This window comes from Tinamus guttatus, unplaced genomic scaffold (assembly GCF_059628265.1).
Source record: "Tinamus guttatus ecotype Peru unplaced genomic scaffold, ASM5962826v1 Tinamus_guttatus_pri_ptg000044l, whole genome shotgun sequence".
In the NCBI taxonomy this organism is placed as follows: Eukaryota; Metazoa; Chordata; class Aves; order Tinamiformes; family Tinamidae; genus Tinamus; species Tinamus guttatus.
The window spans coordinates 2,378,027-2,402,702 of NW_028288578.1; the positions used below are offsets into that span (position 1 = coordinate 2,378,027).

General features: G+C 41.2%; 1 protein-coding gene across 5 annotated transcripts in view; it reads left to right on the forward strand.

Moving 5' to 3' along the window:
* ELAVL4 (ELAV like RNA binding protein 4) overlaps positions 1 to 24,676 on the forward strand; it is a 62,000-nt gene that overhangs the window by 29,468 nt on the left and 7,856 nt on the right. For all 5 annotated transcript variants that reach the window (XM_088536731.1, XM_010219358.2, XM_010219360.2 and 2 more), the window contains exons 3-5: positions 13,700 to 13,803; positions 23,269 to 23,422; positions 23,804 to 24,029. In XM_088536731.1, coding sequence (XP_088392857.1) covers positions 13,700 to 13,803; positions 23,269 to 23,422; positions 23,804 to 24,029 — 484 coding nt within the window. The remainder of the gene's footprint in view (positions 1 to 13,699; positions 13,804 to 23,268; positions 23,423 to 23,803; positions 24,030 to 24,676) is intronic.

The window sequence follows — 24,676 nt, forward strand, 5'->3', positions numbered from 1 at the left end:
GGCTTTCCTCAACAGCAGAAGTGCACCTACACGTCTGAAGTTGTGTCTTCCAGGCATAAGGCTGTTTATGATGCTTTCCAGTGTACACGATGACTTTAGAGCATGTGGCTTCCTGGTGTCCACATGAAGATGTGCCATCCACCAGGAAGCAACCAGACAAAATGGCTCTGTTGGCAGAGCTGTCGCTTGATGGCTGTCCATCCATATCTCCTTTACTGTGTGCTTTTTTCTTCCTCTCCATGGTCTCCTTCTCCCTAAAAGCATGAGCTTTGTGCTTCAGCACTTGTTCCCAGCTTCTTCTGTCCCTAACTCTTTTTTCTTTTCTTTCTTTTTAGCCCAAAAATGACAAGGACAAAGGGGAGGGATTGAACAAGGAACAGCATTCATCTGTTTCTTGCAAAGCCCAGGAGAAATGAGTGTAGTTTAGAACTAATCTTTAGCTAGAAATATAGTATTTTAGACTCCATTGAACTTTTTTCAGGTCTTGCTCAGATTCTGTGTTTCCCATTTCTGTGATCATAGATATCAAAATCTTGATTTCCTTTTCTTTCCTGTGAGATTTTTGAGTCCAAAAGAAGCACAGGAGAGAAATCAAGCATCATTTCCTTGCGTCTGTCTCTCTGACTCTGCTTACCAGTTCGGTCTCTTGAATACAACTGCTTTCCATTCTCTGCTTTCCTTGAGCAAGATCTCTCCCTGATTTCAGAAATGTTCCTTACAATGTTTCTCAGTTGTCTTCACTAGCTATTTCAGCACAGGTTACTGACTTACAGGCACTGCCAAAGATAGGATATTGGTCTGGGCAGACCTGTGGTCTGACCCAGAACTCCTTATGCTCTCGCAGAGCCTAAGTCAGTGGAATATCAACTAGAGGAAAATAATTTTTTCACTGCTTTTATTCATGAGAGATGAGATCTTTTTTTCAATTGTCTGATTTTTTTTTTTAAAGGCTGTTGCAAAAACAGATGGACAGAAAGCTACATCATGCTCACCTACAAGCAAACAAATGGCAACGTCCCTGGTGTGATTAATTGTTGCTCTACGAGAGGGGCTGCTCTTTCCAGGATGTGTCTTCTACCCTGTATGCAAAATGTCTATCCTTACATGTACTTTAGGCATGTTAAATAAAATACCAGCAGGTTCCCTAATGCTACAGGGTGGTAAGGACCCTCAAAATGAGGCCACCTTCCTCTTCCTCGAGATGCTGTTGGGTAGACTTAGGGGGTGTTTTGCCTTGCCCTGTTGTGAGGGTGGTAGGTAGGACATGTAACGAGGAAGTATTCCCCAGCAGTTCCTTTTTTAGACTCCTCTGTTCTCCCATATACTGTATCTGTGTCATTTCTGTTTACCAGTGCATCCTTCTCCTATTTCTCTACTTGATCTTTAACTTCTTTCCCCTGCTCTGGAAGCCTCTTTGTCTTTAATCTTTTTCTTTAAAAAGAAAAGAAAAAAAAATCCAGAACTTCAGCAGCTTGGAAGCTTCACTGTATAATGCTTGGCTGTTAGGTTCTTTGCTGTTATATTTTCTAATATGTTGAAATAACCACTTTGATATATTTCCTCTCCTTGGTGGAGAGATTGTGGTATGTACTTGTTGATAGTTAGATATGTTTAGGTGAAACAAAAGAAGGAAAAAAAAAATGTATTTCCATCCCCTTTGCTTCCCATCCACATGTTAAATATTGTGAGAAGGAATGTATTTTAACTAAAATCAGGTATTGTAGAATACTCACTGGTGGTCAGGCACCAAGAATGGCTCCTAGTCATGACACTGACACATGGCCTCTGGTGACATGCGTGGGGATATTGCCATAGGAAGAGGTACTGCTGATACAGATCAATTACACCACTTTTCAAAGAAATGAATTTGCCTTTCCGTTTGGAGGAAAATTCAGACATGAGATTATTCATTCTAGTATTCTTCAAAGAGTATCATGTCTAAACCTGTATTTTGGGCAAAAAAAGTTCTTGAGCTGCTTGTCTTTTCAATGAAATTACCAATAAATTTAAGTTATAGAACTAGTTATTACATGCACCCAGCAAAGACATTTTCTGCTTTAAGCAATTTTCCTTTCCTTACTCCTGTTACTTAACAGGAATATCCCAGACATTTGAAGCATCTTGAAAATTTCTGTTCTTGTTTTAAATTTCTTGAAGGTTGAAAATCTATTTTGGTTTTAAAGTTGAAGCATTTTTTTTTCCTTATATAGGCTCAATGGCAGTCTTATAGGGAGAGCAAAACTTCATGGGTAGTGCTTTTTGGAACATGATGAAATGGCATTGCTTTTTTTCAGCATCTTTCCAGATGCTGTGCAAAGTTATATACATAAATCTAGCTATTACAGATTAACCTTTGGAGATGTCAGGCTGCAGCTTTTTATGTTTTCACTGATCAGATTAAAAATGCTGCAGACACAGGTTGTGTTGTTAATATTAAATTTTGCTTTCCGGTCTATAATAAATGACTTTCCTCTGTGCATTGGAAAAACTGGTTAGTAGAGCTCAAAGAGAGTTTAATTAGTAGGCTGTTTGTGAGACAGAATAGGTATTCTGAGTCATTGTTCAGAATTACTGTGACATTTCTTAGTGTTGTGGTGGCTTTTTGTTTTCTGTTGTTTGACAAAGTCTGTTTAGGTATGAGACCCTAAATGTTCCTGAATTAAATCATTTAATGACAAAATTACCAAGGCTTTTTAAATTTGCAGTCAGCCAGGCTTCAGATATTCCTCCTGCAGCATATTGTTATGTCTTGCATAATATTTGTGTTTTGCAAAACATTCTAGTTTTTTTTTTTGCCAGCTTTAGGTGCCTTTGCCGTTCCCTTTAGACTGAATGTGTTGCTGCCACTGCTTTCACAGAAGGTGCTTCCAGGTTTGAGGATTCATCAGGCTTTCATCCTTTAGCTGTGCCTTTCTTTTGCTAGTCCCTCTGCTTACAGGGTTCCTCTGAGGGAGGGAGCATGGTCTTGGCTTTGGGGCAAAAATACATCTCCTATAAAACGCGTTACTTTTTGTTAAGGCAGGATTTATTTTGTGCTTTGCCTGGAGGGTTCTTGGATCCATCATGAAAACTGGATCTACATCAGCACGTGGGACCTGTATCCTGCTCTCTCCTGTCTTTCCTCTGCTCCTTATCCCCACAGATGCTGCCATAGTTTTTAGTGGGCTTCTTAGAAACTGCCTCTGGGTGTCTGGAGTCAAATTTTAGTGCAAAACCAAAGACCAAACTCTGCATAATACCATATGTCTATATTCTGAACTTACTGTTCACCTGACAAAGGCCTGACCAGTGCAAAATGAGAATCAAGCTTGCTTTTCATTTGTAGTTTCTGCTCTTCTGTACAATATTATGTTTTTGAATTGCTTTTCACTTTGGTGTTTTGAAAATTACTTCAGAATGCCAGCTTTGGGAATGTGTTGCAGAGGGGAAGACAAGCTTGCTGCAGTGAAGCATGTACCCCTTCTGTAACCTACTGGCTCTCAGTCGAGTGCTTTTTCTCCTGTCTTTTTATCCTTTCTTAATTTTATCCTCTTTTATGCATAACACTTAAATAGCACAATTCAATATTTCCTCTCCAGTCATAGTGTTCACACATTTGAAATATCTATAGGCTTTTGCATCTCTTTTTAGTCACTGTTTAACTAAGGGACGACATATTTTAATATCGGACTTAATCTTGCCTCATAAGTCATTCTCAAGCCTGAAGTCACTTTTGATTATATCTGCTACGTGAAATTTGCCTCCAGTTTCTCTTGCCTTCTCATATATTTATGATATTACTAGAGCACAGTGTGGCCTTTATTTTTTAAGCTACTGCTGGTCCAGCAGTATTATGTCCTTTCTCGAAGATGTGACGCAGCCTATTTTAGGTTTAATACAGCCTATTTTAGATGTGAAAGGCTACCATATCACTTATTGCACATTTCTATCTAATGCATTGACCTCATTAATTCTGGGGTGGGGAAGGATTGGTTTGGTTTGGTTTCCCTGCATCGATGTTTCCCTTTTTTATGTTTTATGTTTTGCTGTATTTGACATTTTTCCTGGTTGGGTTTGTTTTTGCTATCTCTTAGCCTGTTCCTTTCCAATCTCTATATTCCTTTGTTCAATTTTTCTTCTCTGTGGGTCTGCTGGTCTGGATAGCTGATAAGTCATGGCTCTTTCTTTGCCATTCATGCCTGTCTGCAGAACACTGGATTTTTATAGTACAGTTCCTGTTCTGTTCTGGGACAAAGAGGGGAGGAGTGCAGCCTTGTTCTTCTCAGAACAGCTGCTAATTCAGAGGCTGCTTGCCTCTTAAAGGGAGGGGGAGGAGAAGATGAAAAGAAGTGAAGCAGGAGATGTCAGCTAGGGGAAAAAAAATCCAAATATTTGCTCAGAAACTGAACTCCAGTTGTCTTATATGTCAGGAGCAATAGCTTCTAAAAACATACTTAATCAGTTGCTTGCAGTAGTATGAATGCACCCATGCCTAAAATCCAGTTTTACATTTAAAGAAACTTGAAAAGGAAGCAAGAACAACAAAAAAGAAAAATGAGGGTAATATATTCTGCAGCATGAAATGTGCGTGCTGTTTACAAGATATCTCCAGTCCAGCACCACTCTCGCAAGTGCCATGAGCCAACAATACAGGCGCTGACTTCAGGTGGGGGAGATGCAGCTGTACCTTCCCTTTCTGATAACTGTGTTCCTCTGTCCAAGTTCACCCTAGAAATCTCAAAGCATTTCAGTTTTTCTTCAAACCAGGAATAAAAGTGCTTTCCTCAAAGGTAGTGTTTGTCAGGAAAGGTGCATTCAAGAGATAAAATGTTTCTATGCTCTGGTAAAGGGAACAACAGAAGATTGCAGCCAAGTCAGCAGCATCTGCTTCAAACTGATGCCGAAGCTTTGCATGCAGATTAGTCCGAGTGGTAAAGTACAGTAATTACCCAGTTGACTTTGTTAAAAGGCTGTATAGTCTGCAGGTAAGACTGAAGTCTTGCTTGAGATGAGAAACAGAACATTTTAAATGCTGAAGACCTTGAGGAGTCCCTAAAGCACTGCTTGCACGAGTAAGCATGTTCAATGCCACTGGCATGGTCACGTCTAAAATGGAGTAACTGCACGTTTGCAAACTCCTCTTGAAATGTCTGTCAGATGCTTCAAGCTCAGGGTCTTGTAGGTTTGTAGGTGGTTTTTTTGTTGTTGTTTTTTTGTTTTTGTTTTTTGTTGTTGTTGTTTTTTTTCTCCTCCTCCAAAGGATGAAACTTCTTGGACTAAATTCCTTTTAAGAGGAAGGAAAATCAGTGGGAGTGAGGTTTTTGAAGGTTCCCTAGTGCTCAGATGATGGTGGGCTCGTCAAAGTGTGCCCAGTTTTATTTGTTTTCCAGCTTGATGTATAGGGCTACTTCAGAAGGGGAAAGGGGGCAAAAAAGGTCCTTATGCCTAATTTTGAGAGATCACAGCTAATGTCAACTGGTATTTAATTTTCCTGAGAACTGCTAGTGTTTCAGCATCTCTAAAAATCAAGCCATTAAATTACATTATCTTGCATTAAGGGATTTGTCAAAAATACAGAGAAGAACAAAACTGATGGTGTCTTAATCTTCTCTGGCATAGCCTGTTGAAAACAGGCTTTCTAATTTGGAAAAAGAATTCTTGAATGACCTTGCTCTTGGTTGCAGGGAATTTGCAGTCAGATTTTCAGTGTTTTTCGTTTTGTTTTTGAGGTCACTGTATTCAGGGCCTGGTGCTTCTCTTCCAGTTTAAGTCTTAAGTGATCTGGAGATGGCAGTTTCCTCACCAGCACTAAAGATGCGATCCCTTTAGCTTGGCTTGTAGGAATTTGTTTTACATTTTGGGTAAAACTCTTCCTTCCCCCTTTATTCTCTAGGCTTGTTGTCATGGTACCTCGGCACTTTCCATTCAGATATTAAAATTGAGTGAGTAGCTGTCTGTCTGCTTCGTTTTGCCTCTCATGCTCTCCCTCGGGGAGGGTTTTATGTGGGATGTAGTACTCTGTTTGCAAGGGTTTCCTTTGGGGGATTTTCGTCTTGTATCGGTGTGTCTGGTGGCAAGCAGCCCTTTTCCCTCTGCTGGGGAGGTTTAGGGTCTGCAGGTATGGAGTGCACAGGGCAAAGTCACTGCATCCCCCAAAAATCAGGATGAAGGCAATGATAGGAATCCTCTCCCTGCAAGATTTCTTATGGGCAGGGTCCTGGCTTTCCTGCCTGGAGGTCAGGGCATCTGTGTCCTCTGGGGAAGCATTTGCCAAGGGCTCTTGTTCCATCTGGGCAGGTTTTATGTCAGCATATGCACCCTTGGTGATGCTTGAGCTTGATCTAAGCTTTGGCTGTGGAGCACACAGAGGGATATACTTCTAGGTTTCATTTTGCTGACTTAAGTGCATAAGCTTAAACAAAGACCATTGTGGATATGAGAGGAGTGCTTGGATAGAGATGTTAGCCACTCAGAAATAACCTGCTTTCAGTCAAAAATCAACCCCCTTCTCCCCCCCCTTGTTTTTGCTTTGCTTTGAGAAAGGCTACATATTCTTCCCCAGATTTTTGCAAAAGTGACAGGTGTATTGTGATAGGAAAAAGATGTTTCCTCACTGCTCATGGACCAAATTTCTTGAATCAGTTGTCTGTAAGAAAATAAACTGTTTGTGTTTAGCTTAAACTGGGGAATAGGTAGATGCTGTGATAAAGAGCTACACTAAGGATAGAAGTTACCTTCCTGCTTGGGCGATGTGGAGTCGTGTTTCTGGGCAGCCTTGGCTGAATCCTTTGGTCAAACGAGCCCTGTGTACTGAACCCCCTTTGTTCCTGTTTTATTTCTTTTCTGATTGCAGCACCTATTGCTGCAATGAAAGCAGATTCTTTCACTTAAAGGTATGGAAAATCAATGAGAATGATGCTAATATTGCAAAAAGCATCAGTTAGGGAGCAGAGCTTGAGATGAGCCATCTGTGATGAGGACTTATTTTCCAGTGGTCTGGTAGACAGCTTTATTGGTTGGTAACTGTCATAAAATCACCCCTCCCAAAAAGTAAGCCATTCACTTGACCTTTTTTGTATGTTTTGAAGGCATCTTCTCCATGGTGTTTATATAACCTTCTCCGAAAGCCCGTACTCCATGTGGCGTTTTATTTGAGTTGGTTATTGTCCTTCCAGGAATGTCCATGTGCTTTATTTTTTGTTTTCTTTTAAACTTCTGAAGTGGTTTGGAGGCTTACAAGATTGTGCTGAAACAAGACTAACAACTGCAGTAGGACCCAGTATAACCAAAACATAATTGAGTCCCGTATGTTACTATTGGAGAGAGTGATGACTCTTTTTTAGGGCCTGTATCTCTTTTGCTTGAATGCTTTCTTGGTAGAAGTCCTTGGATGCTACTTATCCTCCAATTCATGAGGATTACCTTTGGGGAAAGCTCAAGGGTGTACCCATTTCTTCTTCAAAACCTCGAGTGGATAGTGGACATTGAGCTACTGTAGTAGAGAAGTTCAGCCTGGTAGTTTCTTCCTCGAGTGTTTCCTAAGGTTTGGAATAGGCAAAACTTGGAACTAGGAGCCATGGGGAAACCACTAAGAGCCTTATTTTGTCTTTTGGTTCCCAACCCAGCGTGACTGAAGGCTGTTAGGACCCGACGGCTCCTGCGTGGCTAATACGAGATGAGCTGTCAGACTTGGCCTAGTTCTCCAAAGCTGATATCTTGTCACAAGGAAAAGCATCGGTGCTCGGTGGCGTTCGGGTAATGGCTGTCAGACGGGCAACTGTAATTAGCTTTTACGTTTGGGCAAGAGACAACAAATCCATGATTTAAGGAAGTTAGCATTACTGCTGTCCCATTCTGTACTTGTTTTCATAAATCACTCTTTATAGTGACAGCCATAGTCTTTTACCATAACTGCCAGTGTAATTCATTTTAAGAACAAATAGGAAAACATCTTTTTTTATCATAGTATTTATCTGCTCAAAGGTGAGCAAGTTAGAAGAGAGTGACTCTTCTACATGTTGCTTTTAGAAGAATATCCAGCAATAGAAAGGCTTTAGATGTGTCTGAGAAGGTAGGATTTGTTTTTATTTTCTTTGCAGGAATGATTGTTAGAAACTGCATAGAGAACAACCAGCAGGAGCAGCTATTCATAGTTTCAAAATAAAAAACACTGTTGGGCAATTAACGCAGTTAACGAAAATCTTCCCTAAATTAATTCTTGCCTGAACTAGAGCACAGCTTTCAGAAAAAAAGAAGAACTTTATTTTCAAATTTCTAGTGGTGAAAATGCTGACGCGGTTCTTGGTAGGTTATCTTCAATATCAAAAGTGGAACCTTCTACAGAAAACATGATTTTTATTTACTTCTAGTGTGGCTTGTCTTCCTGCCAAGCAATGGAAATGAATCTGTAACTATGCATTTATTCTGCTGGGGGAGGAAAACAAAAAAGTATTTTGAGTGTTAATGTAGCACCTTGGAGGCACACTTAGCATTTTCTGATCCCCATCACCTTTCAGCTGAAGGCATGTTTTTCAATCCTTTAGTCATTTTCATGGTGGTTCTCTTCACCATCTTGAAGCCATGAAATACGTGTACCAGAACTGGGTTGAGTACTTCAGTAACCAAGCACGCTGCCAAAACCAGAAGCCAAGATTTTCTGCCCCTCTTCAAGTGTGTGGGGTTCATGCCAGAAATGAAACCCTTTTAACCCTCGTGGTAACGCTGCAAGCCAAGACGTGCCTATTGATTTTTCATCCTCTATTTCCCATTTCCCCATTTGCAAAGAATGCAAGGATTCTTGTGTTTTAGGGAGATAGTCTTGGATTTGTGAAGCACTGAGGAGTAAGGCTTGCTGTGTATCCTTGCTCTGTCCTCTTTGCTAACTTTCTCTCATCCAGTCTTTGTGCTGTCTGTAGCCTTCATGAGAAGGGTTTTTTCCACCCACTGATGGGAAATCTTAAGTAGCTTAAGATTAAACAGCTTAGGGCCAAGAGAGACGGGTTTCCTTTAGTTTCTTTGTTTCCTAAAAGACACCAGTAGGACAATTTCTTTCTGGTGATTCTTTTCCCATTCACGTTTGCAGTTTGAGATCTTTCAGCCAGTTTTTAATCCATTTCATATGTACTGTGTTAATTACGGTTTGCTATATTAATAAGAAGTGCCAAGTCAAATGCTTTATAGAAGTATATCAGTGCTGTTGCATTGATACTCTTAAAATTTGTAAGTCAAACTTGTAGTCTCATCAAGAAGAATGTCAGCTTAGTTTGACAGGATCTGTTTTCCTTAGACCTAATTTAATTGACATTGATTTTATTACCCTCTTCTAATTCTTTATTATTAGAGTCTAGTTATCAAATATTCTTTAATTTTGCGTTGGTCAGCATTAGGCTGATGGACCTGTAATTACTTGGTCATCCACTCTTCCCTTTTAAAATTTCAGTACAAAATTGTGTTTCATCCAGGCTCCTGGAATTTATTCGGCATTTTAAGAATTATTGAAGATAGCAAGAGAACTATTTGCTCATTATTGTGAAAGCTGTTCTGTGCAAATAACCCAGGTTTTCTAAATTCAAAATGTACAATTTTAGAAGCTGTTTTAACATCCACCCAAGTTGCTAGTTAGTACTGCATCCAACTCTTTTATGTATACGTAACACATCTGTTTTCTCTGTATTATTGCCACCTTCTAATGAATCAACCTGAATGTTCAGGTATCCTTTCCATAATCTAAAGTAAGTTCTTTGTTATTCTGACCTTTACTAGCCTGGGACTTGCTTGGCTTTCATTTCCCTCATTAGCTTCCTATGACTTGCTCTTCTAGCTTTTATTGGCTTCTATCTGTTTCTCCTTTAATCCCTTGTAATTTATCTGTGGAATTGGTTTAAGCAGACTGGTTATAGAAGAAATAAAGGCAATATGCAGGTTTTTAACTGGCATGGCCCTCATATTTGTAGCTTCTTGGGTGTACAGTTAGATGTTAAATTGGTTATATTGTTGTTATAATTCTCTCCATTTTAATCTTGATGATTTTCAGGTCTGTGAAACAAAGCCTTCTAAATTATGAAGTACATATATTAGCTTGCAGTTTGTTTTGCATGCGTGGCCTTAAATCTGTCAAGTCATGGTCATTTTTACTCATGATATGGCTAACTCTATACCCATTCTTTGCCAGATCAGAGGAGGTCTTCTACTGACTTTGCTTCAGTCAAGTAAAAAATTTCAAGTAAAAAAGAGCCTCATAACAGCGATATATAAAGGTGTTTTAGGATCAGGTAGAAATATCTTGTGCTCGCCCTACTGAATCACAGCATGTACTGAAATAGTGGATTCCAAGCCACAGAAAATATTTACTATTTACGGTCCTGCTCCTGGGAAGTGTAGCATGGGAATGAACTTCAGTGTCTGTGTGGCATCCCACTGAGAGGTCCAGCTGCTTGCTTCGTGTTGCCAGATTGCGTCCTAAGAAACGTTGGTCGTCTTGAGTACATGCAATAAAAGCACATAATTAAAAAAAACCATATCGCTTCACCATGTTCTGGAACAAATCTTTCTTTTCTTCTCTCCCAGTAACAATTTTTAGTTCTTTCAACTCTATAATCTGCTTTTTGTCTGACATAAGGTATTGCTCTTGAGGGTAATCTGAATGTAGTATTTTTAGCTGGATTTATCTTTTTTGTTTGTTTCTTAGTTGTAAATGTTTAGTACACTAAAACTTTATGATGTCTGCCAGCAGTCATAAAGCTTTTTACAAAATGACTTTTTTTCTGGGTTTATTCTTTTATTTCTTTTGAGACATTAGAGAGAGGGGGTTCTTTTTTCATTTCTTGATAGTGTTATGAGGAGGTGCTGCTCATAGTGAAACACTTAAAAATAAAAATAACCAAAAAAGAGAAGTCTTTTCAAAATCACATGCACTTAAGTGGAAGAAATTTCTCCCTTCAGCATCACGAAGCGTATGGTAGAGTACAGCAAATAGGAATTTGCTAATTGAAACAACTGCACGAGTGTTTCAGTGGGCTGCAGTGGTGGTTGGGTTTTGTTTTATGGTGAATGTTGTAGCTTTTTTGAATTAACAGAAATTCAGCATTCAGGATCATTTCTAACTTTTTGAAATGATGCTGTGAGATCATACTCATTTGATCACTGAAATCATGCTGTGAGAATATAAGGCAGACAATATAGCAATTATTGTACTTGATATGAAATCGGAACCAATAGTGTATGAATAGAAACCTTAAGTTCTATTAACAGTTCTGCATAGTTCATGATATTCAAAAATATGTGCTGGTGAGAGGAAATCATATCTCTATGCATTTATTATTCTAAGCAAAACTTTATGAAACGTAATAAGCCAAGTTCTGCAGGCATGCATACAAATGACTGTTCATTTTGGTACCCTTTATCTTCCACCTTGGAGAAAATATTTGTATATCCAGTTGGTCATGAAGATCAGATATTGATATCTAAATAACTTCCATAATGTTCCTAGAGAACACCCAGGAAAAGTGAATGATCTGTGAAATATTTCTATAATTCTATTATTGTGTTGTCATTACTTTCCTTCCCTGTGGTTTCTGTTATCTTGGGGTTTTTTATTTTGTTTTATTTATAGTCTCTTCCTTGCAGTAGTATTTACAGAAATGAGACTTTTCTGTGAGATTATTAAATCATTTTATGTAGTCTTAGAAGCTGGATGTGCCGTGTGCCTCAGCCAGGACGCTTAAGCTCACGTCCAGGCTGATGCGGGTCCCAGGGCCTTGTGTTAGCCCCGCTATTAGCCACACATCTCGGAAGGCTGATGGGCTCCTGATGGGGAAGGTAGGCATGTAAACTCAAATTATCCAAGCCCTGATGTCGGCATCTCCCTTACTCTTCCATAAAATTAGATTAGTTCCCTAGAGGATGGTTTCTTCCTTCCTGAGAATAATGAGAATTAAATATATTAAGGGTTTAAGGTGTTCAGGTGCCCCATAATTAGGGAGTGTGGAGTGTCTTAGCTGGAGAAGAACATGAGGAAGACGGGATGGAAAGTATCCTCCCAATATTTCTGCTGCTGACTCAGACTTCAGTCCTTTCCTGGCCATGTCATATAACTTAGGTAAGAATATTTTTGTTGTCATTGAGCTCTCCAGGAAGAAGGGGTATAAGTTAAATCAGTTGGAGGCATATATTATAGTTTAAAACAGCCATCTCCTATCCATTGTACTGCACATGGGCATTTTAGGAGCAGAATACAGCATTTCATGGGTTTTCACAGTGTTCCATAACATGGTGAGCAGCTTTCTTGTTTAAGACAGAAGCATGCCTGATATTTGTGCTTCAGCATACGCTGTACTTCAGGTCGTGTCTGATCCTGACAAAAACAGGCTTCCTGGCAGGCCAGGAGAGAAGGTCCCAGAGCTGTGCGCTTCGGTGGCCAAGCCGTGTCCCCAAGGTGCATCTAGGCTCTCCAGGGGCGGCTGCTTTCCTTGCCTTGTGCGAGGAGGAGCTGGGTTGCTGCTCGGCCCTGCCATGGGTAGACCTTCTGGCAAGCCACCTCCTCACGCCTTGCTGCCCTCCTTAGGAGGCTTCTTGCTGCCTTGTCCTTATGGGTTGCGTGTGAGCAGAAGCCCTTAGGCCCCTAAGGGGCAGTCTGTTTTGCCTGGGTGTTCTCCAGACACGCTATGGAATTATAGGAGAACCAGGGTAGCTGAGATGTAGAAACGCTCGCCTGCCTCCTCAGCCTTCTGCTTGCTTTGGAAATCTGGTTATCTGTGTTAATATGCTCTTAAGCATATGTGCCTGAAGGAAAAAACATAACCATCTTCTGCAATCGTCCAGAATAGCCTCAGTAGGATGTGTAAGATGGGGGATTTTTGGAAACTCTTGCTTTTCATGTTGATCTTGCAAAATCGGTGCTTGGGAGTTGAGGAACGGCAGCTTTTTCAGGCAGGTCTTGGCTGCCTCTCGCAAGCACGAAGCTCTGGCCCCGGTTATGAAGCAGCTCTTCCCTTTCTGCTTCATCTTGCTGGTGACAAAGAAGCTGTTGATGGCATTTGGGGCACCGAAGCAGGCTCCTGTGGCAGAAGTTGTGCTGGTTTTGTTTGGCCCTCATGGCCTGTACACCAAGGAAAGCTTCAACACGGCTGCTTATCCCAGTGCAATTTGGGCTGTCCTTGATCTTCCTACTTGGAGGCTGCACGCTAAGCAATGAAATGAGAGGTGATGGTTTGGGGAAATTGCTCAGTCAGCTGCTTTAAGGCTAATGCTATGATGCTGTTTCCTGATTTTTTTATTTATTTATTTTTCTTTTATTGTTCTTCCCTTTTTTAATCCTCTAATGCTGTTTATAAACAGTAGAAAAAACTTTTTTCAGGCGGTAGCCTAATTCCTGTTCTGGTCAAACAATTACATTTATTATCAACTTGGCACCAAACTTTCTCTAATTCTGCTCATGCTGCCCTTTGGGTTAATGCTTGGGTTAAAGAAGAGCGTCTTGAGGGGGAAGCAGAGGGCTTTGGTTTTCTTTTTTTAAAGTAGAAATTTCAGAGCAACTATTTAAACTGTGTGCATTGGCTTCTGCTGTATTTAGGAGAGAATGAATTGCTTAAGGTGGCATAGAGAGTTTAGGTGAAAACAGCTGAGAATGAAGAATGGAAGACTTTTGGTCCCATTTTTTGTGAATTGTTCATATGCTGAAAAGATACTAAGTTCCTTTTTTGTTTGTTTTTTGTTTCAACAGGGCAGAGTTTAGGGTATGGATTTGTTAACTATATTGATCCAAAGGATGCAGAGAAAGCCATTAACACTTTAAATGGACTCAGACTCCAGACCAAAACCATAAAGGTAAGACAATCCAAAGAGCCTTTTGCTAAATTCACAAAGAAACCTTTGGGAAGAAAGGGATTTGGGAGAAAATAGTTGAAACAGTTTCTGGCAATTTCATGCCTGTTTAATCTCCCGTTGCAAGGGGCACAGGCAGCAGCTCATCCCTAGAATGATGGGAGGATGAGCAGCAGATAAAACTTTCTTCTTACTCCTAGTATTTGTTAGGGGACAGGAAGTATCAGGGAGCTCTTTGCAGTGTCGCAGTGGCATTTAAATGTAGAATAAAACAGCTATAGTGATGCTGTTATATAAACAGAGGTGAAATACACAATTGTTTATTCATAAATAACAATTACACATTTTCTTGTGGTGGTTTTACTGAGCAAAACTTGACATGACTTCTTTTTCAGTGACACTCGTGTCATTGTCAGGTATTGGAAGCATGTTTCTCCAGTTAAAATGCATCATTTTCAGAAAACAATATTCCTTTTTTTTTTTTTCCCATCCTTAGTTTGATTTATTCTTTTTAAAAGCTAGAGGGATTAGCGATCCCACTGAAGTCTCATTTCATTGTCGTAATAGACCATTAGTTATTCAATGACCTTCTTTAGTGGTCTCACAAGAAAAGCAAATTTCTACTCTCAGGTTTTTTGCTGCATGGCTGATGAAGCTTTTGTGAAATAGTTTACAGGAAATTTCTCCATCTCAAATTCTGACAAATAATCAGGCTTAAAGAATGTCAGTGAATGAAAAAAATGAAGGCAAGCAAATAGCAAATCTAATTCAGAATAACTGAAATAGCTTTGATTATTTTAGAAGGCTGTCTTTTGATTTGTACTATTTTGCTATATTTTTGTGCTTAATTTCTATTTCAAAGCTAAAAAAAAGTTAGAGTTTAAATAGAAATTTCACTTCTTAAAGTATCTGTATAATTATGCCAGTAGTTTTATATCTGGCAAAAGATACAATATGGCCAATAATTTAGGTGTTCTTCCCCTTTCTCAAGATTGTGATTTTGACAAAACGTTGTTTGCATAACCAAAAGTAGTTGAAATATTAGTTGATTATTTGTTGAATATTCGTTCTTGTGCATTTCTAGGGATTGTTTCAAGAATTTTTTTCCTGTTTAGATTGGTTTGTTAGTCAAGAACAGGAGTGCTGAGCTGAGTATTATGAGGCTAGACTAATTCTATAGATTATATAGAGAACAGTATTTTCAAACCTCTGAAGAGGTCCATCCCATATGTGTGTGTATGCGTGCCGCAATACATAAAAATGCTCATAGCAGGATTTTATACAGTTTAATATACAGAAAAAATATATAAGAATATTTAAGGCAAAGCAGCAAGGTCTACCACCTTATCAAAGGCTGCAGGTGGAAATGTGATGCTCAGACTCTGCAGTTTCCAGTTGCAGAAGAAAGCTGAGCAGCAAGAAAACTGATTAAAATATCTGCTTTTCTTCACATCTCTCTCCTTTTTGGCTTTGTGAGCAATAGCAGTGCTGCTGCAGTTGTGATATTCCAGGGCTATAGGAGAACATGCAAGCTATATTTAAAAAAAAAAAAAAAAAAGGGGGGGTGGGTGGGGAGGAGGGCTCCCAAACCAAAAAACATGTTTTTGTGTATCTCTTTTGCATACTGGATAGAACAAAATTAAATTGTTACACCTTCCGGAGTAACTCTTTCTTTTATAGTTAAAGTTTTGTGTTAGTTAGGAACTTGCCAAGCTAAAATGTCTTTAAAAATGTGTTTTCTTCCATAATATTGAATTCACTGTAGATTGCATGGCAGGTAGTTTATTAGGTTTGGGTTTATTTTGTGCTTGTTAATAACTAGGAGACTTTTATAGAGTACATGAAACTTTGTTGTGCTCTTGAAAGCTATTAAAATTTAATAAGCAAGAGATTGATTTGGCTTTACATACGCAGGAGTCGCGTATGCTTCAGTGACTGGGAAGAAATGCATAGGATGTAAAACAATTTATTTAAATAAGTATTTGCAAGGTCATCCAAAGCTAACCCAAAGCATTTTTTTTTTTGCTTTAAATAACCAGACTTTGTGCACATGGGTGTTTAATCAGCAATTTTCAACATAAACACAAATTGCAGAAAGGCATCTTACTACCTCACCCCCATTTACCCCTTTTGCTGTATTACTGCTTTTAGAGGTCATGTGAAATCACTTCCCCTTGCCTGGGCACTGTTTTGCGCTTGGATGTTGCCTAATGTTCACATTAATGGATCTGTAAACCACATTTTTAATGTTTCTGGCAGCACCTGGGTCATTGCAGGAGATGGCTTAAATTCCAAAATCTTGCAAAGCAGTAAGAAATCATTCCATTTGGCTAAATTCTGCCACCTTCCCCGTTACTGCCAAGCTACCTTTCCAGCATTTCACTGTTAATTGTAATTCTGAAGTATTTTAGTTTTGCACTTCTGTATTAAATTGAGAGCCTATTGCTTTATTCCAGCTAGATGCCCGTTGCAGTTTATCATTGTCTTGTGATCACTGAGAAGCTTCCCATGAAGATCATAGAGAAGATGACTCGGTAGCGCATAGCTGTGGTGTTTGGTGTTTTTTTTGTTCATTTTCCCTGTAAAATGTTTGGTTCAGTACTAGAACACCACTGAAGTAAAACAAGTTACCGAGTCCCTGTATTCTGGGTGCTCCGTGGCTTGCTCGAGGCCGAGGGATGAATCCGCAGGGTCCCAGGGCTGGGGCTCCGGAGCCCTTCCCGGCCGGCCCCGCTGGGGGATTTTTCTTGTCCCCTGTCCCTGCTCTACCCAGCACCAAGGGGGTGGCCCTGGGGAGCACTCGGTTTCTGACCCCAGAAAGCTTAATTTCTACTCAAAAACAGTGAGACTTTTTAAATAGCTCCAAGTTCAGCATGTGTCCCCAAATCCTTTCACTTTCAGTAACAGTTTGTGGCAGTTTAATGTTCTCTCCCTTTCCCGACGCCTTGCAAAATAGCCAGGCGTTCACAGGAGGAGCAGGTTTTACAGCAGGATCAGCAAAACAGTGAGGCACAGCCTGCACTCAGATGTGCAGACCAAAATAACCGGAGAAATGTTCTTTTTATTATTGCGTTACAATAAATAATCCCTTTCTACTGTAGCAGCTAAAATATTTATGTGCATTTTATTTAAGTCAGTGATGCCCTTTCAAGTCAAAGTCAAGAGGTGACTATTTACAGAATATCTGTTCGGGGCAGGCATTGAGGGGAGCGTTATGTGCCTGGTGGTAATAGGTTTTACATGCTATGTTCTTCCTCAGCTGATCATAGTGCATATTTTATTTACGCCATTTCGTAGCTGCTTCATCATTTTGTGAGGGAAAAGGACCTCACTTTATTTTTACAGCTCAAGCTTTACATAATTCTACAGAATAGTTAGGAATGAGTGAAGATGCGGCATGTGTTAAAGTAACTGCGTATTCCAGAAATGAAATCTATTTTTAGAAATTAAATTTGCCCATCCATAAAAGCACATGAAAGGTCACTGCTGCTGCTGAAGATTGCAGTTCAGTTGCATCAAATATCAGAAGGAAAACAAGACGTGTGATGCATGGGGTGCAGACTGCTTAACCGTGCTGCTCCGTGATGGGGAAAACCAGCAGCATCCGCAGGGACACAGGGAAGGATTTTACAATTTGCATAGGGAGGATTTTACAATATACATGGGGATTCAGGTGACCTGGCATCACGTTGGAGGACACTAGAGCAAGGACAGAATAGGATTTTGAAAGGAGGCTGGGAATGAAAAAGAGCAAACGACCTCCTGAAGCGCTGCCTTGGATCCCCCTCTCCTTTCTTTGCTCCTTTTGCTCTAGGAGAAGTAGGTTGGTTTCTTCCTGCCCTGGCAGGAGGGGACAGCCTGTGGTGACAAGAGCCAGACCGAAGAGCAGTGTCTGCGCTAAGGCGAGAGGGAAAGGCTGAGTCTAATAAGCCCACGATTTCTTTCAGTTCTTAAATTTATCAAATCAGTAAGGTGATTAAATACCAAGCAGATAGGATGGTTCCACTGTGGCTAGAGGTTTTCTCTGCATCTCAAATTATTCTACATTTCCAGTTAAATGAATAATTGATGTGGAACGTAACTCCTGGTATTTAACATTTCTTATTGTTAGCTCCAAATGTTTACTTTTATCGTTCTCTCATTTGTTTTGATCAGTAGGGCAGGACAGTTTAAAATACAGTGAATAGGAGTAGGGGAAATTATTCTTGTTTTGGAGGGGCAATAGGAATACTCCTCAGCTCCGGCTGCTTATTTTAGTTTCTCTGGCACTGTTCTAAACAGCCCAAGTGTTTTAATGGACAGAGGTGTGAAAGAACATGCAAGGCTTTATTATCACCCCAGCCTAGATTGCAGGTGTTTGCAAACTGCAGGTTTGGGATGTGGTCCTTCTGTGGTCCCTTTGGAGATGGTCATTTGGTTCTGTGCTGGGGTAGCCCATTGGTCATGAGCGGGAGGTCATCTGCTGTGCCTGCACATCCCCAGGATGAAACCTTGGAGAGGAGGCTCTAATGATTCCTTGGATCTGGAAGGGCTCTCAACCACTTTAATTGTATTTTGCTTTCTAGAAGGAGGCTTTGTGTGCAGAAACTTTTGGCCTTTGCAATGCTTGTTAACAAATCCTTTTTCACCTAAGGGCCTGTAGTGATTCGGCCTCTCTAATGCACGGGACCTTTCAAATCTCCGTTTTGTACAAATTCCAATTTGGCTTTGCCACTTTAAGCACGTACCAGAGCGCCTCTACCTAATAGTCATGTGCATCTGCCCTTAATCAAGATCTCTTTTTAACTGCCTCAGTTTTGCCAATGAGTCCTTTTCATTTTACAGAGCAAGAGCAATTATTTCTCTTAGCCCTGCTCTTGATGCAGCCGGAGTGCTCCTAGGCTTTTTTCTATGGACGTCTCCCCCGAAACGATGGGATAGACCATTGTATCTTACCTGCAATCATAATTAATCCCGGTAAAATGGGATTGAATCACTCAACAGTGAAGTACCTTGTCACTCCCCTGCCTTCTCCCATGCCAAGGACGTGGAGAAGAGGAAGGAAAGCGCAGTGCATTTTGCAGGCTTGAAGATATTTTACATTTGTGTCTTCAGCATCTGGACCAGAGGATTTTCTGTTGGTTTTATTTTTGTGGAGGGGGGGCAAAGTGCACAAGTTTTAAAGGAGAGTTTCTTGCACCTGAATTTTTGCACAGAATTAGGGCATGGGCAAAGCCCTTGGAGTGGCTGTGAGGAATCCATTTCTTACCTGTCCTTACTCCATCCTCTGGCTCTCGGTGAATTTTGTTTCCATATTCCCCAGGTCTGCGTGGCTGAAGCAAGTGGCACGGCACTCTGGCCAGTCCGTGTTAACTCGCAGTTGTCGCTGCATGCAGAATCATGCAGGAAACCCTATACCCGGGGGTGAGGCCTACAAGGCCGCAGTGGAGGCCTCGGGGGTGCTGGCGGTGGTTGTTTGTTTCCTGTCACCACAGCGTGTGACACAGGCAGGTTACGGAAGGTGCCCAGGGAGCCACTTAGTGCAGGCCGCAGCTCACCTGCGCGGGGCCTCGCGGGGCCTGCAGGTGCCATCAGCTGCTTGGTCGGGTGGCCTGGGGCCCGCGCTGTGATTCACGGCTCCTGCCTGGTCTCACGTTCCCCAGGTTAGTAACACCAGGCACAGTGTGTGCTGCTTGTCTCCTCCTGAAGAAGAGAGGTCCTGTTTTAAAGAACAGGAGTCACTGGGTTGCCTGTTGGCAGATGTTGGGAGCGGGGCAGGTGGCACTGCTGGCAGAGCCCATCGTGTTGGTGAGAGATGGTGCCACCCCACTCGGGAGGGAGCAGAACCCTGCGGGGCCTCCGACCTGCTTTGGGCAGGAGGCTTCCTAAGATGGACGTTAGGCCTGGGAAGCCTGGGATTAGTACAGGAGCTGAAGGCATCCCTTAAGATGAGCACCAGTGAAATGGTTGAGTGTCAAGAGCCTTGCCTTGCCTTTCCAGGACATATGGGATGTGTTCATGCCTCTGGGTGCTTTTGCTAGAGGCTGGCTGACTCGCAAAGGCCAGACTGCTTCAATTTGCCTTCAGAGGAGTCTCAAGGTTAGGGATTTTTCAAGTCTTTTACATGGGCAAATCGATAGGGAGAATTACTGCTTTCACATGCAGATTTTTTCTGTGTTCACAAACTGAAAATAATTGTGCATTTCCTTGGAAGTTATGAAATGCTGGCCCCTACCTGTTTCCAGAAGCCTTTAGAGAGAGCAGTGCAGTCTCTTAAGAGAAGAATCCTGAAGAGAAGCTCTTACATGAGCTGCCTAGTGTTCAACGTCAGATGAGAAATCTTCTAGCAAATGCACTTTTTTCCCCACTGTTACTGTGTGTATATTTATAGAAATGAACATTGGAGGCTAGTGAGCCATAAAATGAATTTGGTACTATTTGATTATCTTTCTTGCAAATTTGACCTAAGAGCTCTGGAACTACCTCATGCGGTGCAACATACCACCACCCTCAGACCTGCAGTCACTGGAGGAGCAAACGCTTCCATGCTGAGAAAGACCAGAGCCAGGCAATAGTTTGGTATAATCCAACTCATTTATTTGGATTACTTGTGGTTCAGACTTCCATATTTTTCTCTTTTCAACTGGGTATTTCATTATGGGGCCCTAACACTGCTGTGAGGGGAAAAAAAAAATGATCCTTAACAGGAGGAAAATGTGAATATAAAAATTGCAGCATCTTTGCAGGATACTTTACAGGTTTCAGTGACAAAATGGGAGCTTGAGTTGGCTCATGCCTCTGATAACATGTATATCCCAGGGAGCTTCTGCTGTCGTGGAGGGTCAGGGTGGGTATTTTCCTTCTTTGATGGTCAATACCTCCAGAATGCACCCAGCCCGCAGTGCAAACCGAGTAATAACCTGAAAGCAGGATGACACGGTCGAACCAATCGATTTGTCATCGGCTGACCCGCGAGGGAAGATGAAAAAGATTCAGAAGCTGATGAATAATTGACATCGCTGGCCTTGCATGTGTTCAGCTTGCAACCTTTTCTCCTTGATATTGAAGACAGCTGAGCTGCTTTTGGCAGCTCGTGGCCCAGGCTCCCCTGCAACCTGAATGTTTGATTGCAGGAGGAATTAAAATCAGATCTGAGCGGTGCTACGTGTTGACGGGTGCTCCACGTAGATGAGTTGGAGGGATAGTCCATGATATAGCTGCCCAGTGCGTGTGTGAAGGTGATCACTACCTAGAACAGCGTGCAGTGTTTTTGGTATAGGGTTGTGTATGTGTGTGTACAGATATGCACACAGAAGGAATGGTCAGGCCCTTGGCATTCCAGCATGAGTAGTTTTGCATATCCCCCTGCTCCTCATGCTCCCAGTTATGTGACGTTTGATTAATACACATGCCAGGGAGAAAACCCAAAGGAAACCCCTGGCTCTTTTCCCAGGAACTTTATTAATTTTGTAGATCTGTTGTGAGGAGTAGGTAAGATCCCAAGCCCCTACCCAGGTGTCTTGAGTGTTTTTTAAACTGTTATTCCGGAAGCAGGTTAAGCTCTAGGCGTCTCCTCGAGGTCAGACATTTGCGGAATGTGTTTTTGTGGAGACACGTGCTGCTTTCGTGAACGCTGCGGCGCCGTCTTGGCCACGGAGAAGTCCATGGCAGAATGTCCTTGGGCCGAGGAGTGGGCACTTAGCTCCAGGGCTGAAGTGCTCTTGTGGACATGGGATTAATTCTGCTCATTTATCCCCAGTTCCTTGTACTCCAGATATTCAGCATAGTCCCCAGGTGCCCCAATATCAGGTGCTGTTGCACATATGCTGGTCTTGAAGCATCGCAAGGAATTTGAGAATCCTGTGATCCAAAAATGCATCCACGGCAGAGAGACTTTGTGGACCCTAAGGCCCTAAATCACTAGGACACACAGTAGTTTTGACCCCAATTTTCTTGGCCTTTAGACACTAATTTCCATTTCTGAACACTTCTCTGCTTGTTATTCCTGCGTGTGCCTTTATCCGCTGCTGCCTGAGCTGCCACCATGGATGTAAATGTTTTATCTAACCTTCTTTTTGCGTTTCTTTCCCCTCCTCTTTAGTGTTCTCTCTAAGTGTTAGTTTTAAAAGGTTTTGTACAAACATGCAAGTTATAAAGAAGTTGCCAAGAACCTTAAAATGCAAAATCCTTAAAGTTTGCCTCTTATTATGTGCAGAGGATTGTAGAAGGATGTTAGTCATTCACATCATTTTCTGTGTTGAGTCAACATCTATTTTTAGGTGTGGAGCAGATAAAGACAACGCTTTGACACATAAAGCACAAAGACATCCATTTGACATCGCCTGTGTTTGGGCTCGGGCTGGAGGAGAGGGGAAGACAATTGCTGAATGCATTGTGTTCCTGGCGGGGACCCCCCCATCTCCTCCCAAGACAGGTTTTAAGGCATAATGCCAAAAAGTACTGATCTGTTTATATTTAAATAAGTCAAGATGAAGTGCAGAATATTCAGGTTTAGATCCAGCACCGTTTCGGATGTGCTGCAAACTAATTCTTTGTGATCCATGCTGTCTATTTGCTGCGAGGCTTTATCCTGGAAATACTTTTCTTACTTTAAATGTATATATTATATACTCATTGTATATATCACTTGAAAAGTGCAGAAGGATACTTATGTACATATTGTAAATATAAATCTTATTTTTCACTTAGCTCTGGATTTGTGTTTTCCATAGGTAGAGCAGCAGTGCGGAGAGATCATTTAATAATTTTCCAACCATATATGTGTATTGCCTCAGCTAGATTTTCTTGTTTGTTTGGCCATTATATTTTATGGTCTGATTTTGGGCTTATAGTGCAAAGGAACTTCTGATAAATTGCAGATATGACAGTAAGTGTCAGCTTGCAGTTTTCCAAGCAGATGTTCGTTTAGTCTAATTTCCCCAGCACTTCAGAGTTCATCCAGAACACATCTTGCCAGCTCAGGATAAAAACACCGAGAAAGAGAGAACAAAAGATCACTCTGCAAATAACCTGATCTGTTTCAGACTCTTAAAAAAAGATAAAGATGGGGGAGAAAGAGATTTAAAAAAAAAAAAAAAAAAAGCCACTGTCTTCAGAATGCTACGTATAGACTGGGGTTATTATATGTTGGATAAGGTAAATCATTTATACACCTACAGCATGAAGGGGAGTATTTACAGGGCTGTGTGTGGGAAGTTGCACGCTAATCTACCTCGGAACAATAGTTATTGTGTGCCTTAAGGAACCCTTGCGTTTGCTTTTAAGCTATCTCTGGCTTTTCCTTTGTTCTTCTGATGTTTTCTGGTTTGGCTGCTTTTATAAAAGAGGTAACCTCGGAACTCTAGTGTTATCCTAGCTCATGTCAAAGTGTGAAAAAGGGTTTAAAAAAAAATAAAATAAACTGACCATTTGAACTGTGAAGGGTAGAGCGAGCCAACTAATGTGCATTTTCCCTTCTTAAATCCGTAGGTGTCCTATGCCCGTCCAAGTTCAGCATCAATCAGAGATGCGAACTTGTATGTCAGCGGCCTTCCGAAAACCATGACCCAGAAGGAGTTAGAACAGTTATTCTCACAATACGGGCGCATCATCACCTCACGGATTCTGGTTGATCAAGTTACAGGTTAAAAAGAACTTTCTTGATACTTTTTTTTTTTTCTGAAAAAGGCAAAATGCGAATGCTTCCTGGCTGCTGGATTTTAAGGCAGCAAGGTTTTACAGTAAAACGTAGTACCCAGGTCTCTATAAAGGTGACTGTTTGAGCACATATTTGGCTCTTGTTTATTGAGGGGGTCTTCAAATGCAGAATGCCATTTGGATAAAACCACTGTATTAAACACGGTATCTGTTGATGAAGAGCACAGCTGGGAAGGGCATTTTTACCACAGGATTTTAATTGTGCCAACCATTCTGTTCTTAAGTCAAAATCAACATTCAGTTTGCTTCACCATGAAGATGAGACTGCTCTATGTGTATTTATTTGTCCCCTGTCTCTCCTTCCCAGGCGTTTCTCGAGGTGTGGGATTTATCCGTTTTGATAAGAGAATAGAGGCGGAAGAAGCCATAAAGGGACTAAATGGCCAGAAGCCTAGCGGTGCTACAGAACCAATTACTGTGAAGTTTGCCAATAACCCCAGCCAGAAAACAAGCCAGGCGCTCCTCTCACAGCTGTACCAGTCTCCCAACAGACGCTACCCTGGACCACTTCACCACCAGGCTCAGAGATTCAGGTAATTACCTGGAAAAGTGCTGGAGCTCCACCAGGGACGAAGGTGTGGGGCAGGTGCTGCGCGGGGAAAATGTGCTTGAGTTGCGTGGGCTGACCTGATTTTCTTTGTAAAATTAAATATTCTTTCCTGGAGAATGAGGAGGAAAATCTGCTGACAGCAGTAGTCATGTTGTATTTGCTAAAACAGCTGAAGTACTGTACACTCAGATCTCAGGAAGCCTCAGAGAGGAAGGGGGACAGAACACAGCTATGCTGATAATCACATGAACAGTGACTAGCCTCTTCTTGCTGATTTTGGGGGGGTAATGCTTTTATTTTCTGCTGTATTATTACAATTTTGATGCAGCTTACACTTTGATGTTAATGACAGTGGATTGGTAGCAAGAAAAAAGCTGAGTCTGTTCCACTCACTGGTGGTATCATTAAATTTATTAGCCTGAGATACCTGCTCTTTATACTAAGAGGCCTCGTACTAGTCCTGGGTATGATTCCTCAGGTGCTTTTGGGGATGTTTTATGCTTTGCATTCTGAATGCACTGCTTCCATCTGATACATAAGCCAGGATTAGCATTACATTGTGTTGCTGTTACTTTTATGTTGTAGGATTAGTTTCAGGCAACCTGGCTTTCAACTAAAAAGGCTTTATTC